A 17,359-nucleotide genomic window follows, 5' to 3' on the forward strand; every position below is an offset into this window, starting at 1 on the left:
ATGTTCGTACCTTGTGGCTTTTTTGTTTTATTATTAAAATTGAAGAATATTTCTTGCAAAATATTGCAAATGTTATGCCATAAACAATTAGAAGCCAGTGCAAGTGTATTATATCATCAGCAAAATAAATGCTTGTGAATTGAAGCATGTCGCGTCGCGCCTTTCGAACAAAGCAGCAGCAGAAGCAGTGAAAATTCAACGCGAGACTGCAGGGTGAAAACGGCGCCATTTTAAGAAACAAAACAAAGCCACAAGCAAAAGCAGAAAGCAAAACTTGAATGCGATGCAATTAAAGGCGCAAAAAGCATTTGCATATGCCCAAATACCAATTACAATATTAGTGTGCATAATCAATTAACACTAAAAAGAAAAATAAAAAAAAACGTAAGTGTGCGTGTGTTTCTATGTGTGAGAGTTACTCACCCGCGCTTTCGCCCCCTTTTGACACTACTGCAACGTATTACTCAGTGTGTGTGTGTGTGTGTGTGTTTTGTCTGTCGCGTTTTGTGGTTTGACCTACTTTAATTGTCAAAAATTCTGAACGTGTGGTGCAGCAATTAATGTGACCAGGTTGATATATTTGTTAAATTACTTCACAGCTCCGCCCTCGAGTCGAAATATGAGCAGTGGCCAAAATGAGGCATCAGCAGCAGCAGCAGGAAAAAAGGAAAAGGTTTTCGAAACGCAGCAACGTACACAAGAATCCGGCAGTGAAAATGAGGCAAGTATTGCACCAAGAAAAAAAAACATGGTTAAGAATTATATTACAAGCCCCAAATTTAATTTTTCGAAACATGCAAACGTTTTATACTCTAATATCCCTTTTATTCTACTCTCAGCGTTGGGAATTACATATATACACATATATATATAAATATATATATTTATTTATAAAGTCATACATACTAAAAATGAGATAATAAAGTCCTGTTTTATATTTGATAGTATGATTTCAATAGACAAGTCTTGAAAATATTTATTTTAACTACGACTTAATGTTTGATAATCATTTTGTTTTGCTTTTGCAGGAAACTGATTCCATTACGGATCAATCGAGTCAATCGAAGTCAACGAAATCAGCAACACAATTTAGCGTGCAACGTTCGGATACTGATGGACTTCGTATGAGAATATCTGCCATAAGAAACCCGCCATTGACAACAGCTACAAGTCTATCAAACTCAACAGCTACAAAGGAAATAGCAACTAAAACAGCAGCAGGAGTGCAACAGCAGCAGCGGCGACTGTTGAAAACAGTTCCCGCAAGAAGCTGACAAAGGTGCGCAAAATGAGCGAGGCTCAGGAAACGAGCGGCTGCTCAACAACGGAGGCCAGGGACAAGGAGAAGGTCAACTTGTCCACTGTAAACACAACCAAAAAGATTAAAGTCAAGCGAAGGAAAATTGCGCAAAAGACCAGCAGCAGCAACATTAAAAATACTACCCACAATAACAATAATAATAATAATAACCATAGCAAATCACATCGGACGACGTCAGCAGCGTTTAGCTCCGATTCTGAGGACAATTTGCCGCTGCAAGTGCATATACAACGTGCGCCACGTCTGCTGCTGACAGCGATTGGGATTAGTCAAGGGCAGGGCGATAACATGGGCATCACCAGCAGCGACAACGAAGCAGCCGATCTGGTCAAGGCGGCCATCAAGCGCGTCGAAAGTGATACCGAGGACAACATCAGTGTGGCAGCAGCAGCTGTTGCTGCCAAAACTAGGCAACAATTGCCGCAATACCAATCTACGCTGCTGCAGGACTTTATGGAGAAGACACAAATGCTGAATCACACGGGCAACTCTGTGAGCTTAGTAACTCCAGCAGCAACTGCTGCTCAGCCAAAAGCAACAGCAGCTGAAAACAAGAACAGCAGCAGCAACAACAACAATAACAATAACAACACGCAGCCGTTGCAACAGCAGCAACAACAACGTAAGCGACGCGGTCGTCCAAAAAAGTTGCAGCCAAATGTTGCTGCTGCCGCTGTGACTGCTCCGCTGCAATCTGTGGCAGTGCCCACGATCAATGAGTCAGCGGATTCGGGTGTGATCAGCACGACACCATCGCCAAAAATGCAGCAGGCGCTGGTGAGCGATAATGCCAAGCCCAAAATCGATATGGCCTATCTGGATAAGCGGATGTATGCAACGGAGCGTGTGCTGTATCCCCCGCCGCGCAGGAAGCAGCGACAGGGCAACAGACAGAAGGCCAACAAGGAAGAGCTGCAGCTCGATCCGCTCTGGCGCAAAATCGATGTGAACAAAAAGTTTCGTTTGCGTGCCGTTAGTGGCTATAAAAGTGATGGCGGTGGCATCGCTACCGTCGGCAGCGTCACCACAAGCACCATTTGCAGCAAAATCCTCGCAGCCAAAAGCGGCTACGTCTCGGACTATGGCAGTGTGCGGCATCAGCGGCACAATCACAACTCGGGCTACAAGTCCGATGCGAGCTGCAAGAGTCGCTACAGCAGTCGCAGCTGCACCAGTCGCCGCATGAGTCGTGCCAAGAGCTGCGGCTATCGCAGCGATTGCAAGGAATCGTCCGGAAAATCGAGCAAATCGATGCGTCGACGCAGACGCGCCTCCATGCTGAAGAGCAGCCATGAGACGGCAAATGCGAATGCGTTAAGCGATGAGCACGATCTGGACATATTGCAGCTGGCCGGACTGTCGCTGGGCCAGAGCAGTGAGGAGAGCAACGAGTACATTAGCAAGCCTAGTCTCAAGTGTTTGCCCAGCACCAGTGCCAGCAAGAAATATGGTGAAATCAATCGATTTGTGGCAACCGGCCAGTATTTTAGTGGAGCTGCGAAGCCAGCAACAGGCGCACAGACTGGGGGAGCCACTCCCACAGCAACAACGCCAGCAACTACAACAGCGGACAGTTTTATACAGGGTGAGCGTCGTTAACTTTTGCTAATTGTTAACTTTAAAGTAGTTGTTGTTTTACCTTACTAACTAATTGTTGTTTTTATCTACAGGTAAAATGCTGTTGCAGCGCAAGCACTCAATCAGTCAGGACACGATTTTGCCCAGCAAGAGCGCGTGCAAGATCAAGAGTCGTCGCTCATCGGCGGCGAGCATGTGCAGCAGTTACGTGTCCGGTGCATCGCGAGTGCGTCGTCGGCATCGTCGCAAGAGTTTCAGTCATGCCAAATCGCTGAACATCGACTCAAAGCTGCTCACCGAGATCGATATAATAGCGAGCACGTTTCATGCTCGCTGTCGCATACAGGACGATCGCTTGACGGCGAGCAGTGGCAAGGAGAAGCTGCTCGCCGATGCCAACAAGCTGCAGGCAGCAACGCTCACAGCGCCAATTGCGGCCACGTTGCAACCGTTGCTAAATGGCGGTGGCAGCAGCAATAGCACAGCGCCACCGACGCCGGCAACAACAACAAAGCCGTTGAAGCGGGCGCTCAAGAAGCGCAAACCCAACGAGCCATTGATCGACTTTGCCATGCTCTCGGCCAGCGCTGGCAATGCGAATGGCATCAGTAGCAACAGCGGCAGCAGCAACGGTGCCAAGCGACGGCATAAGAAATCGAGCAGCAACAGCGGCGGCAGCAACAGCTCTAGTCCCGATGATCACAAGCTGCCGTTAAAGAAGCGACACTATTTGGTCACCACAACTGGTGCCGAGGTGGCGACCGCTTTCGCAAGCAACGGCGGAAAGCTGGATGCCGAAGCATGGGCAGCTGCTGCTGCGGCGGCTAAGAGCAGCGCCAACACCAAAGCCCAGGCGCAGTTCAATGCCAAGAAGTTGACGCCCAAGAAGCGCCATTTGCTTGTGAGCCAGGAGGCAACCGGCGGAGGAGTTGCGGCTGCTGCACCTGGCGGCAATGACTCACCACTGCGCATTGTTGTGGACAACAATTCGATAAGTGGTGGCAAGCTGCTGGACATAAGTCCAAGCTCGCTGTGCTCCCTCAAGCAACAGCGGCGTCAGGGCGGCAAGTCAAAGAGCTCAACGGTGGCAGGTTCTGGTGCAGCATCAGCAGCTGCACGTGAGCTGCCCCAGCATCAGCAGCAGCTACGATCGCCCGCAGGCAGCAACAGCTGCCCGCCGCCAGGCATCTTTGAGCCGTCCGTGGAGCTTGAAATCCAAATACCCATAGCGAAGCTAAATGAATCTGTCATCACGAAATCGGAGGTGGAATCACCGCTGCTCGCTGCACTCGATATCAAAGAGGATGCCAACAAGAAGGAGCAATGCCAGCGCGTGCTGGAAACGCTGCTGCACAAAACTGGCGGCAATTTGTTGCTGAAACGCAAGCGCAAGAAAATCAATCGCACCGGTTTTCCCACAGTGCGACGCAAGAAGCGCAAGGTGAGCATCGAACAGGCAACAATCCAACAGCAGCAGCAGCAGCAATCGCCACTGGAGCAACAGCAGCAGCAACAACAACAACAGCAGCCACAATTGCCGGCGCGCGAAACACGCAGCAGCAGCACGCTGACAGCAGCTGTGGCCATGGACTGTGAGCGGGTACCGTCGACAGGGGAGGCACGGGAAACATTTGTGGCACGCAGCAGCAATCAGCGCACGCCCCGTCTGTCTGTCGTAGCGCTGGAGCGCTTGCAGAGACCACAAACGCCCGCCAACAGCAGCAGTGCCACTGGCAACGCTCGAGGCAGGCCACGCGGCCGAGGCAGACCCCGGCTGCAGAAACCACCCGAACCGCCAGCTCCACCCCTGCTGCAGGTGCAACCGGCTAAGAAGCGTGGACGCGCTGCCAAGCAAGCGGAGGTGAATATCATGCCCAGGCTGGAGCAGAAGCTGGAGCCTAGCATCAAACTGCCGGCTGGCATTGATCCCAATACAAATTTTAGCTGTAAAATTCGCTTAAAGCGACGCAAAACCATTCAGCAACAGCAACAGGAGGCCGCAGCCAAAATGCAGCAGCAACACCAACAGAAGCCTCAGCAGCAGCAACACCAGCAGAAGCCTCAACAGCAGCAGCAGATGCAGCCAGTGCCAGTGATAGAGGCAACCACGCCGCCAACTCATGATGAGCACATTAAAATCGCAGCAGAAGCGGAAGCGAAGCGCTTGCAGCAACCAGTGCCGCCCAATGAGCATGAACCTTTACCCGCCCATGAATCAGCCTCCAATTTGGCCACCGACTATGCCAGTTGTAGTGATACCAGCGAGGATAAATGCAGCACTGCATCACAGCGAAAGCGAACGAAACTAAAGAAAAACTATTTAGTTGCGGGTCTCTTTTCCAACTACTTTAAGCAGCTGCCAGTTGCTGCAGCAGCACCTGCAACAGCAGTAACAACCACCGCAAATGCAGTCACCTCTTCTTCGGCCAAGCAGCAGGCAAGTAGGAGAATTGCCGATGGGGAACATCAGCAGCAGCAGCTGCTAGGCAGCTCCTTGTTGCCAGCGCCCATATATTGTGAGCGTTATTTCCGACGCAGTCGGATGGACTTTGAGTTGCCCTATGATATTTGGTGGGCTTACAGCCATGACAAGCTGCCCACGCGGCATGTGGTGCCGTCGTGGAACTATCGCAAAATACGCACCAATGTTTATGCGGAGTCGGTGCGTCCCAATATTGCTGGCTTCGATCATCCCAACTGCAATTGCAAGCCCCAAGCGAATGGTGCTTGTCTGGACAATTGCCTGAATCGCATGGTGTACACGGAATGTGCTCCTAGCAATTGTCCCGCGGGCGACAAGTGTCGCAATCAGAAGATCCAGCGTCATGAGGTCGCCCCCGGCGTGGAGCGTTTCATGACCACGGACAAGGGTTGGGGTGTGCGCACCAAGCTGCCCATTGCCAAGGGCACCTACATATTGGAGTATGTCGGTGAGGTGGTAACGGAGCGTGAGTTCAAGCAGCGCATGGCCAGCATATATCTCAATGATACCCATCACTATTGCCTGCATCTGGATGGTGGCCTGGTCATCGATGGGCAACGCATGGGCAGCGATTGTCGCTTTGTGAATCACTCGTGTGAGCCCAATTGTGAGATGCAGAAGTGGAGCGTGAACGGTTTGTCGCGCATGGTGCTCTTTGCCAAGCGTGCCATTGAGGATGGCGAGGAGCTCACCTACGATTACAATTTCTCGCTATTCAATCCCTCCGAGGGTCAACCCTGTCGCTGCAATATGCCGCAGTGTCGCGGTGTCATTGGCGGCAAATCGCAACGCATTAAACCGTTGCCAGCAGAACTGAAAACGGCTGGGGGTGTGGATGGTGCATCTACTGGTACTAAGGATGCCAACGGGAATCAGAATGGCCGACAGCGCAAACACAAAGCCAAGAAGCATGCACAACGACTACTACAAGCGGCCAAGGAGGCGGAAGTTGTGGCGGCGGCCCGTGTGCAGCAGTTGTCCGAAAAGGAGAAGAAACTGGTCAAACAGTATAACATCTTTCTGGTGCGCAACTTTGAAAAGGTAACTAATATTATTAAACCATGTGTTGAATTCGAACAACTCAACAACTTTCACTCCTTATGCAGATTCGCCGCTGCAAGGCCAAACGTGCTGCGGCCGCAAAAGCAACAGCGGCTTCTTCAACAGATGCCAGTGATGTACCTGGACGGCGTCCATCGACACCATCATCGAGTTCAATGCTGGCCGCACAAATCTCGGCACTCTGCACGCCGCGCAACATGAAGACGCGTGGCCTCACTCAAGCCGTACAGGATCCCGAGTTGGAGAAGATGGCCAAAATGGCGGTGGTGCTGCGTGACATTTGCAGTACACTCGAATCACTGAAGATGTTCGAGCTGCTTTCCACTATAGCAAGCAGCAAGAAAAAGAAGCAGCTAAAGCCAGTGCGTCTCGATTTTAGGACAATTCAAACGCAAGTGGAACAGGGCCATTATAAGACGCCACAAGAATACGATGTGCATATGCAGCAGCTTTTCACGGAGGCGCGTCAACTGCACGGCGACGATGAGGGTAAATCCAAGGCGCTGCAAACGCTGCTGGCAAGCTACAAGCAGCAGAAGTCGGCCAGCTATGCACAGCTGCTGGACATACTTGGTAAACCGGAGGCACTGCACAGTTTCAAGCCCAAGGACGAGCAGGATGAGGGGCCGAAGAAAGCGACTCAACCCAGCATGGAGAGCATAAATCGAAATCAAAACGAGATTGCGCTTACCACAGAGCAACTGGCAGCAACCGATGAGGAGGATGTCATACGCTGCATTTGTGGCCTGTACAAGGATGAGGGTCTGATGATTCAGTGCGCCAAGTGCATGGTCTGGCAACACACCGAGTGCACGAAGGCGGACATCGATGCGGACAACTATCAGTGCGAACGCTGTGAGCCGCGTCAAGTCGATCGCGAAATTCCACTGGATGAGTACACGGAAGAGGGACATCGCTATTATCTATCCCTAATGCGGGGTGAGCTGCAGGTGCGCCAGGGCGATGCTGTTTACGTGCTGCGCGACATACCCATTAAGGATGAGGCCGGCAAGGTGATGCCAAGTCAGAAACACACGTACGAAACGATTGGAGCGATTGACTATCAGGAATGTGATATCTTTCGCGTCGAGCACCTGTGGAAGAACGAGGCGGGTAAGCGTTTCATCTTTGGCCATCACTTTTTGCGGCCGCATGAGACGTTCCATGAGCCATCGCGACGCTTCTATCCTAATGAGGTGGTGCGCGTCTCTCTGTACGAGGTGGTGCCCATTGAGCTGGTGATTGGTCGCTGCTGGGTTCTCGATCGCACCACATTCTGCAAGGGTCGGCCCATGGAGTGCAACGATGAGGATCATTGTTATATCTGTGAGTTGCGGGTGGACAAAACGGCGCGTTTCTTTTCAAAGGCTAAAGCTAATCATCCGGCGTGCACCAAGAGCTATGCGTTTAGAAAGTTTCCCGAGAAACTGAAGATCTCAAAGAGCTATGCGGTAAGTGATAAATTGTTAAAATAAAAAAAATCCAGTGTATTCATATTAGAATTATATTCAATTATTTGCAGCCACATGATGTAGACCCATCGCTGTTAAAGACGAGGAAGCAAAAGACTGATATAGAAGTAGCAGCAACGTCCATCAAATTGAGCAGGCAGGAACAGAAGGCGACCCAAAATGTGGGCAGCAGAAAGCAGCGCAATGCACAAATGACGCTGGCAGTGACTGGTGCTTCAACTGGATCGGCGGCAGATACAGTTGTTCAAGTGCTGACACCCCTGCCGCCAAACGGACAGGTGAATATCTCCGTCTATATTTCAAATATATTCTTAACACACTTTTACATATGCAGGTACTAAAAAAGAAGCGCTCCCGCTTGGAGAACGTTCTGAACACCATGAAACTGAAATGCCTGGATGCGCAGACCGCGCAAGAGCAGCCAATTGATTTGTCCTATTTGCTGAGTGGACGTGGCGCCAGACAACGCAAAACCAACGGCACCAACTGCGGTGGAAACAACAACAGCAGTAGCAACTCTGTGACGTCTTGCGCATAGTGTATGCATAAATATCAAGCCATGTACATAAATACAAAAAAAATCGACTTCAGAGGCATTGCGTTCTATTTATACATATTAATATATATATACATACATTCTATGTTTAGTCCTATTTAATAAGTTGTAAGCGCATAAAACGGTGATAGTAGTAATTCTAGTTTGTAAATTGTTATGAACAACTTCTTGAGCAACTTATAATTATGTACGATTATTATGATTATTGCAATTATTTATACAAATGCGATTATTATTATTATTGCAATTATTTATACAATTATTATTATTATGATTATTGCAATTATTTATACACATATGATTCTTGCAATCTTTTTAATACACAAATATGCCTATGATTATGATCCGTATTAAGAATCTATATAGACAAATTGCTTATGCTTTTTCGAAATGGTTTTAACATATGCATTTCCATTTATTATTATGTTTTACAAAAAAATCCAAGGCCCCCTTTTTTAATAGCGTTTAGCATTGTTATTTTAAATTATTATGAATTATGTTATGGCTGCTTATCAAACTACTTGTTCAACACAAGTAGTACACTCAATGCGCGATTAGCTCTAAATCATGTACATTTTAAAAATTGTTATCAACTTCTAACACAAATTTGAAAGTAAAATATATATATTTTCATTAACAAGCAACACAAATTTAAAGCAAAAATATATATTTTTATTAACAAGCCACAACCAATTGCAATTTTAAATATCCGTTGTTAAGATATCGAGTTTGTCGATAGTATGCACTAAGAGATGTATCGAGTTCCATCGATACATATCGAACTCGCTGCAGCAACCGTGCTGAGAATTTCTTTTTTGTTGGCACGTTGATGAACGACCAACACACTGGGACAGTGGTTAATCAAATAATAATAATAATCAATTAAAATAAGGCCAGTGCCACTGTGTCCCATTGTGCAGCAACCAGAATTGGATTGCGTGATCAAGGTCAAGTGTAGGAACAACAACAACCACCATCAACAACGACACAATGAGTCAATTTGCAAAGATTTTGCAACGTGAGTTTCCGGCCATAGACAATGAGCTGAAGGATTACGTTGAGGGCGTCCTCACTGGCAGCGAGGAGGACTTTAACACCTGCGATGACATCTTTGAGGCTGTCGGTGACATACTGCAAGGTATCGATGGTGAACGGTCCGAGGAGAATATTCGGGGGCTATGCGATGAATTTTTCATCATAATGAAGAACAATTCGAAGGACGTTGAGCGCAAGGTGCTCAATGCACCCGTTAATATCGAGGAAATGGCCAGGAATATGGAGCGTATGGACAAGGATATGCAAAGCATTTGGGTGGTCAACAAGGATGGCGCCAATGTGAGTAGCACACTGGCTTTTATCCGAATAGGAATTCAATGGTATTTCTTATTATAGAAAGTGGACTCCAGGAAACTGGAAAAAGCAGAGGCTAAACTGATGCAGAAGCAGGAGAAACGCCAGGAGGTAACCAAGCAGGGGGTTGTGCCGGTGGCCGTCAAGCTGCAAACGGCCACTGCCTCGCAGGTGACCAACAAGAAGAACACCAAACTGGATCAAAAAGGTCTCAATCGTTCCATGGACATTAAAATTGAAAACTTCGATTTGGCATTCGGTGAGAAGTAAGTAAAAGTGAGAACTAATTAATGCTGATGATTACAAAATGTTATCGATACATCGCACCTATTCCCAGTACAAATTGGGCATATAGATATTAATTTTAGTTAGTAACTACAATTTACGATTAATTTGATTAATTACATCAATTTATTTTACCAGGGTGCTGCTGCAGAATGCCAATTTGCTGTTATCCTTTGGTCGACGCTATGGTCTGGTTGGTCGCAATGGTCTTGGCAAGACGACGCTGTTGCGTATGATTGCTGAGCGACAGTTGCAAATACCATCGCACATCACCGTGCTGCATGTGGAGCAGGAGGTGGTTGGCGATGATACCACGGCCGTGGAGAGTGTGCTCGAGTGTGATACGGAGCGTACAAGGCTATTGGCGAGGGAAAAGGAAATTCTGGCTGCGTTGAATAGCGGCGTACAGGATGCGACGCTCTCCAGCGAACTAAGTGATACGTATGCCGCACTGCAGAATATTGAGGCGGACAAGGCTGTGGCACGCGCTTCTGTGATACTTAAGGGTCTTGGCTTTGATGCCGACATGCAGCTCAGACCAACCAAATCATTCTCAGGCGGATGGCGTATGCGTTTGGCATTGGCACGTGCGCTGTTCTCTAAACCGGATCTGCTGCTGCTTGATGAGCCGACGAACATGTTGGACATTAAGGCCATTATTTGGCTGGAGACTTACTTGCAAACGTGGCTCACAACCATTTTGGTGGTGTCTCACGATCGCAACTTTTTAGATACGGTGCCCACGGACATCATCCATCTACATTCCCAGGAGCTGGAGGCATATAAGTGAGTACATGTTGCTGCAACTGTTTGCTCAAAACTCATTCACCTATTCATTTTGCAGGGGCAATTATGAGCAGTTTGAGAAGACGAAGACGGAGAAGCTAAAGTCGCAGCGTCGCGAATACGAGGCACAATTGGCGCATCGGGCTCATGTTCAGGAATTTATTGATCGCTTCCGCTACAATGCAAATCGAGCCTCATCTGTACAGTCCAAAATCAAGATGCTTGAGAAGCTGTGAGTAGAAACTAAATCCATAATTTCACGTAGATTAATTGCCTACTTTGGTGTTTACACTGACAGACCCGAGCTGAAGCCGGTGGAGAAGGAGACGATTGTTACCCTCAAATTTCCGGAAGTGGAGCCACTTAATCCGCCCGTGCTGGCCATCTCAGAAGTCACGTTTCGTTACAATCCCGAGGATCCGTTGCCCATTTTCAAGGGCGTTAATCTATCGGCCACCTCGGATTCGCGAATCTGCATTGTGGGCGAGAACGGAGCGGGTAAATCGACGCTGCTTAAGATCATTGTCGGCCAACTGAGCACCATCTATGGCAACATTGTGCTCCATCGCGGCCTGCGCATTGGCTACTTCGCCCAGCATCATGTCGACCACTTGAATATGAATGTGACCTGTGTGGGTGTGCTGGCCGAACTATTTCCCGGCCGGCCGGATGAGGAATATCGACGACAACTGGGCAGTTTTGGTGTTTCGGGTCCATTGGCTCTGCAGAGCATTGCCAGCTTATCCGGTGGACAAAAATCACGTGTGGCCTTAGCGAAAATGTGCATGGGTTTGTTATCAAAATATCCAACATATCTTTAAACAAAAAATAAAATTTAACATTATTTAATAGCGGAACCAAATTTCCTGGTGCTGGATGAACCGACAAATCATTTGGACATTGAAACAATCGATGCCCTTGGCAAAGCGATAAATGCATTTAAGGTATGACCGATCGATTGATTAAGATTTCATCTTACAGATAACTGAATTGATCTCTGTGTGCAGGGCGGAGTCATTCTGGTCTCTCACGACGAGCGACTTATTAAGGTCGTTTGCAAGGAGTTGTGGGTCTGCGGCAATCGCACAGTTCGCGCTATCGAGGGTGGTTTGGATGAGTATAAGCGGGAGGTTTACAAGGAAATCGAAGCCAATAGTTGAATTTTATTTAATTTACAAGAAACAGAATATGTGAAACAATTTAGCAATAAATTTGTAGTATGTCAATGATATTTAACAAAATTCTGATAACTTCATAATTAGTTAAAAATACCATTGAATGCAAGAAAAGCTGAAAAACTGCTGCTACAACTTGAAATATTTAAATAACCCATAACAAAGATTATGGTTAATCATCTTTATTGACAAGTTTTCGGCGCAGCTCAAAAAGTATTAACGTTAAAGCAGACGCCACATTCAGGCTATCGATGCCCATAGCCAGAGGAATATAGACGCACTTACCTCTGCTGCCCACCAAATGCATAAATCTGTAATGGAAGATAAATCAGTTGAGAGTTAACCGATGAACAGTGTTCAAGTTAGACTTACCTGTAAGCATCTTCGCTGACGCCGTGGCTTTCGCCGCCAATGATGAGAATGTTGTGTGCTCCTACCTTTCCCAACTCTGCATAGTCTACGGTGGTGCGGCCTTCTTGACTTGTCCGCTTTTCCGGATTGTTTTCGGCAATGAACACGTGACAATCTTCGGCTGCTTCGGGTGGTATGTGCAGCGCTAGCTGCTCCCAGGTGACATCATCGCGTATGGGCAAACGGAATTGTCCGCCACAGCCACCGCGCAATGCCTTCGACTCCCAGGGATCACAGCAGCCGTGCGTCACCACCACCTGAGTGCAGGGCAAAGCGGCACAGGTGCGTATAATGCTGCCCAAATTATTTGGCTCTCGTATGTTGTCGCAAACCACTGTGATGGGCAGTGGTTCACTGCCCAGTTGCTGCTGCTGCAGCAGACCACGCGCAGATGGGCGTTCGAACAGTGCCAGCAGCCCTGGTGGCGTCACCAGCGCCGACCATGTCTTCAGATCGTGCTGTGGCACCTTATAGATCATGGTGTTGTGCTCTTGCTGGGCCTGGGCTACCGGTTCGCGCAGCAGTCCCAGTTGATCCTTCTGGCTAAAGAACAGTGCATGCATGCGCAGGCCACATTCCAGGGCTTCCTCAATGAGACGGCGGCCCTCGATAATAATCTGTTTGTTCTTATCGCGACGTTTGCGCGAACGCACCTCGGTCAGTAAAGTGCTCATAAGAGGATCCTGTAAGAAGTATAGTTAACAATTAAGATAATGCAAATCTTTAGTTGGCTTTACCTGCAAGGTGAGTCGCGTAAACTCTAAATTAAGTTCGCTGTCTTTGATGAGAGGCGCATGTGTGCGAGTAAATGCCGGATTGGGAAATTTGGTCAATGACTGCATCTCCGTGATTTTTTCAGCCACCAACACATTTTGCGGCTCCTTTTTGGGTTTCCTCGTAAAATTGGGCTTGTGCTTGCGTAAAACTTCCCGCGTGTTCACCGGCCGATGCTGTAATAACGAGTTGTCAAACAGACTCGCTTCAATGTCCAAAGCGTCCTTGATGTCATCCTTTGGTCTCCCAGAGCTGCTGGCAAGGCGTATCAAATTATAGTTGCTTACATTCCTTATATGTGTTTGGACTGTTCCCCTAAGAACGTTATAAAACATGTTTGGAATACCTCGCCGGCGGATCCTAACGTGCTATCGATTGCCTTATCGATAGCAACTATCGGAGAGGTACATTTCATTTCACAATTAATTCAATGTCTCTGATGCATCGCCTGTTTTTGGTTTGTGTAATTGGGTGTTTGGTTATAATTAAAATCATTTTCCAACTCTTTTCTGAAATGCAAAACCTAATGAAAATTTTACAAATGATATAAAGTGCTTAATTGAGCACAGCCATATCAGTATGCTCATCTCGAGCTTGTGCAGTAGCTCACAATAGATCAATATATTATCGATACTTCATAACTTTCGTTGATCAAATGTTTCTTTCCGACGCCTGAGACGATTTTTGTCGTGGTGAGAAGCGTTAAAATAATTCAATTTCAGAATAATTTTTATCTTACTTTTATTGGTCATTAAAATGAACAATTATGGTGTTTTGTGCAAAATTCGCCGATTGCTGCTTCGGGTCTATCGATAGTTAAGGCAAAATCAGGGTGCGGCGAAGACAGGTTGCGGTGCGGCGAAGTTTGGCAGTTTTGTGCTGCGCTTGCTAAAAAAGAATTATACGTACATATATACTATTTTATATTTACGAAAAAATGGAATTGTCAAAGAAATTGCAAGCGAGCGGATGGTAAGTAGATCAAATACACACACACTAATTACATTTGAAGTCAACGAAATGATTGTTAGGCATTTGACGGACGAGGGCATCAAGGCATTGACAAGCGCCGTCGGTGACGACCCCGACCCACGCAAAATCATTGATGAAGCTTTAAATGTGAGTAGCAAAAGCAGGTAGAATTAGTAGTCATCTTGCAATTACAATTCCCTTAATTGCAGCGCGATCTGCGCGACATTGGTGGCGGTGCGTTGCCGACGAAGCGAGAGGATGCCAGTGGGACGCTTGCTGGTCGCATTGTGCTGCAGGTGCAAAGAGTGCGTAACATTTCCGCACCCAAGGCCAATGAAGAGTCAAAGGCGGCGCCTCGTCTCCTCCAGTTGGAGCTGAGCGATGGTGTATCAACGTTGCAGGCACTGGAATTGGAGCCGGTGCCGTCACTCAGCCTGAATGTGGCCCCGGGCACAAAGATTTACTTCAAGGCCGAGCAACTGCAGCTAATCCAAGGCTTTCTGCTGCTGCGTTCCAATGATTTCCAGTTACTAGGCGGTCGTGTGGACGCACTGTACGAAAAATGGGACTTTGCACGCACCATGCTCAAATATGCACGCAGTGGACGACCAGCAACCGGTTCGAATGCACCACCGCCATGGGTTGCTTTCGGCAAGAGCATCGATGATGCGGCCGATAAGAATTTTAAAAGTCTCGCGCCCGGCTCTGATAAGGACAAGCCAAGCAAGGAGAATGACGAATTCAACACGATGCGAACAGAGGCGATTGCAGTGGCTAACAAGGCGGCTGTTAAGAAAGTTTTCGGTGGCGGCGGTCAAAATATTATAGATCACAACATTAAGAAGATACTCGAGAAGGGCTACAGCAAGGAGGAGGCAAAGACTGCACTCCAGGCAACACGTAACAATTTAGAGCGAGCTCTCTTCACTCTGAAGAGGCGCAAGGACATGGCCGACGGCTACAGTGAGAGCCATGTGCGTGGCGGACGAGGGGAACGACCGGGTAAGGAAGGTAAGCGCGGCGCCAGTCTCAAAGATGAGGCCGAGGCAGCCAAACCGGCTGCAAATGCAACGCTATTTGATTTCCTGACCACAAAGCTACGCTCAACGGACGCAACAACTACCGAAACATTGGGCGAATCAGCAGCAAAAACAACATCAACAACTGCCGACAAACCGATAGTCAAGCAATACGAAAAAGATAGTAAAATGTCCGCTGTCAATTTCACCGAAAGCAAATCCCAAAGTTTGGGTGAACGTTCTCGATTTGAGAACAATGTTTCCAGCAGCTTTGCTGCGAATCGTGGCGGACATTCGGGTCGATTTCAACGTGGTGGTGGCGGTGGTGGGTCACGTGGTCGATCCGGTCGCGATGAGCGTCCCTCTCGTGGTGGGGGCAACAGTTACAATGAACGGTCTGGTGGTGGTGGTGGTTACACTTACCATGAACGGGGTGGTGGCCATGGAGGTAGTGGTGGTCATGGCGGTAGTGGTGGTGGTGGTGGCAGCATGCGCAAGCAGGACATTAATCCACGTGCAGCGGAGCAAACGCACGGCAAGAGCACAAACCGCAATGGCCACGATACTCCAGCTTCCAATAAGCCTGCTTCTGTCTCCGAGGCAAAGCAAGAGAATTTTGCCAGCAAAGAGCAGGCCAACAATCGACGAAGCCACGAACGCCAAACAAATCGCAATGCAAATGCTCGAGTCGAAAATGGAGCTGTCGGCAACAGCAACAACTACAACAACAACAATAATAATAATCGACGTCGTCAGCAACAAGCAAGTGGTGCTACACCATCTGGTGGTGGTGCGGCTGTTGCTGTCCCACCTGGCAAGTCCACAACCAATACGGATGACTTCAATAATCGCTTGAACAAAGTCGTCACCGAAACCAGCAATTTAAAGGTGAGCGCACCTAAACGTGAACGTGAAAATAGACGTGGCGGCAGGCAGAGCTCCGGCCAATCCACTCGGCAGCCAGTTGAATCCCCGGCAACAACAACAACTACTACGACGGTGTCAATACAAAAGTCAACGGAGAAACCTCTGCCAGCAGCAGGAGCAGCGGCCACACAGCGACCGCAAAAATCCCAATCGGGCAACGCTCGACAGCAATCGAATCCGAATTGCACTCAGTTGCCAAACGGATACACCTATGATCCGAGCAAAATCATGGGATTCCAGAGCAAGGAGACCAATGAGTTCGCAATGAGTTTGCTTAAGAGCCAGGGCTTGGCTGTGGCGTCAACAGCCAATCATCCACCTGTCCACGCCCCGGCCCAGGCACCGGCAACTATTAAACCCACAAGGAACATGCATTCTGCAGCACCACCAGTTGCTCTTTCCCATGTGGTATCCAAGCCGCAGCCAGCTGAATTACAACCACCGCCGCAGGATTTTGGCCAGATGCCCGGCGATGCTTGGATGTGGAAGAGTGGGGATTTATGCATGGCCAAGTATTGGGATGATGGACGGGTAAGTAGTAAAATATTTACGAAAATAAAATATTATAAATATAATATATATTTACATTTTCTATAGTATTATGAAGCTGAAATAACGGCAGTCTCGGAAAATACTTGCGTGGTGTTCTTCCTCGGCTATGGTAATCACGAAGAAGTATTAAAATCGGACATATTGCCGATAACCGACGCCCAAAACAGACCACTGACCAACATGTCCCAGCAGCAGCATCCACAGTATCCACAACAACATCCCCAGTCTCGCTATCGTAGCGATCGCCAGGCTCATCATCAGCATCAGGTTTATGTGCCACCACACAAGCGGGAATAGAAAAAAAAACGATGCATATGTAAAGGGAACGTATATATGTATGCCAGCCGAGCCGACCGAATTGAAATTAAATTAAATGTGTCGAATAAATATAATTATAAACACTTTTTTACATTTACATTCGTGTGTGAACAATGGACATACATTTGTATTTTCAAGCTAGAACAGTATTGAATTAAAAGCTTAACCACTAAGCAAATAATATTTATGAATCCAACGGAACAATTATTAATTTTAAATTACATTATTCCCGATCCCGTTAAAAAATAAAAATTACAAATTCTAAGGCACTATTCGCAGAGTTTCTTGTTTTTTTTTTATAGTCTTATAAATTAATTGT

The 17,359-nt window shown here is 47.6% G+C and overlaps 4 protein-coding genes across 4 annotated transcripts; 3 read left to right on the plus strand and 1 right to left on the minus strand.

Annotated features, from left to right (window-relative positions):
• Positions 1-94: 94 nt before the first annotated feature.
• Positions 95-8,721, plus strand: LOC6558139 (histone-lysine N-methyltransferase ash1). Its single transcript, XM_032735276.2, is given in 8 exon segments — positions 95-384; positions 600-721; positions 1,029-1,259; positions 1,262-2,906; positions 2,992-6,422; positions 6,488-7,894; positions 7,966-8,193; positions 8,250-8,721. Coding segments are annotated over 7 exon segments (7,248 nt in total). The 5' UTR covers positions 95-384; positions 600-619; the 3' UTR covers positions 8,454-8,721.
• Positions 8,722-9,286: 565 nt separating this feature from the next.
• Positions 9,287-12,123, plus strand: LOC6558144 (ATP-binding cassette sub-family F member 3). The gene is made up of 7 exons (XM_001985179.2): positions 9,287-9,806; positions 9,864-10,087; positions 10,245-10,892; positions 10,951-11,124; positions 11,191-11,681; positions 11,745-11,836; positions 11,900-12,123. Exons 1-7 carry the CDS (start codon positions 9,462-9,464, stop codon positions 12,050-12,052), a joined length of 2,127 nt encoding a protein of 708 aa, XP_001985215.1. The 5' UTR covers positions 9,287-9,461; the 3' UTR covers positions 12,053-12,123.
• Positions 12,124-12,203: 80 nt separating this feature from the next.
• Positions 12,204-13,614, minus strand: LOC6558149 (rRNA methyltransferase 3, mitochondrial). Its single transcript, XM_001985178.2, has 3 exons — positions 13,216-13,614; positions 12,440-13,161; positions 12,204-12,378 (listed from the first exon to the last, which is right to left on the minus strand). The coding sequence occupies exons 1-3, from the start codon at positions 13,585-13,587 to the stop codon at positions 12,240-12,242; spliced, it is 1,233 nt and encodes a 410-aa protein (XP_001985214.1). The 5' UTR covers positions 13,588-13,614; the 3' UTR covers positions 12,204-12,239.
• A 477-nt stretch (positions 13,615-14,091) lies between these two features.
• Positions 14,092-17,227, plus strand: LOC6558154 (tudor domain-containing protein 3). Its single transcript, XM_032738653.1, has 4 exons — positions 14,092-14,224; positions 14,284-14,371; positions 14,434-16,701; positions 16,768-17,227. Exons 1-4 carry the CDS (start codon positions 14,190-14,192, stop codon positions 17,017-17,019), a joined length of 2,643 nt encoding a protein of 880 aa, XP_032594544.1. The 5' UTR covers positions 14,092-14,189; the 3' UTR covers positions 17,020-17,227.
• The last annotated feature ends 132 nt before the right edge of the window (positions 17,228-17,359 follow it).

Source organism: Drosophila grimshawi, unplaced genomic scaffold (genome assembly GCF_018153295.1).
Source record: "Drosophila grimshawi isolate 15287-2541.00 unplaced genomic scaffold, ASM1815329v1 contig_44, whole genome shotgun sequence".
NCBI lineage: Eukaryota > Metazoa > Arthropoda > Insecta > Diptera > Drosophilidae > Drosophila > Drosophila grimshawi.

What these genes read in the sequence shown, in the direction of transcription:
- LOC6558144 (XM_001985179.2), top strand. Translation starts at nt 9,462, where the DNA reads ATGAGTCAATTTGCAAAGATTTTGCAACGTGAGTTTCCGGCCATAGAC. An exon ending in CAGGAGCTGGAGGCATATAA is followed by an intron (nt 10,893 to 10,950) that starts GTGAGTACATGT and finishes TTCATTTTGCAG; the next exon opens with GGGCAATTATGAGCAGTTTG. An exon ending in AAGCGATAAATGCATTTAAG is followed by an intron (nt 11,837 to 11,899) that starts GTATGACCGATC and finishes CTCTGTGTGCAG; the next exon opens with GGCGGAGTCATTCTGGTCTC.
- LOC6558149 (XM_001985178.2), bottom strand. Translation starts at nt 13,587, where the DNA reads ATGTTTTATAACGTTCTTAGGGGAACAGTCCAAACACATATAAGGAAT. An exon ending in TTACGCGACTCACCTTGCAG is followed by an intron (nt 13,162 to 13,215) that starts GTAAAGCCAACT and finishes TACTTCTTACAG; the next exon opens with GATCCTCTTATGAGCACTTT. An exon ending in GTCAGCGAAGATGCTTACAG is followed by an intron (nt 12,379 to 12,439) that starts GTAAGTCTAACT and finishes CTTCCATTACAG; the next exon opens with ATTTATGCATTTGGTGGGCA.
- LOC6558154 (XM_032738653.1), top strand. Translation starts at nt 14,190, where the DNA reads ATGGAATTGTCAAAGAAATTGCAAGCGAGCGGATG. An exon ending in AAATTGCAAGCGAGCGGATG is followed by an intron (nt 14,225 to 14,283) that starts GTAAGTAGATCA and finishes AATGATTGTTAG; the next exon opens with GCATTTGACGGACGAGGGCA. An exon ending in AGTATTGGGATGATGGACGG is followed by an intron (nt 16,702 to 16,767) that starts GTAAGTAGTAAA and finishes CATTTTCTATAG; the next exon opens with TATTATGAAGCTGAAATAAC.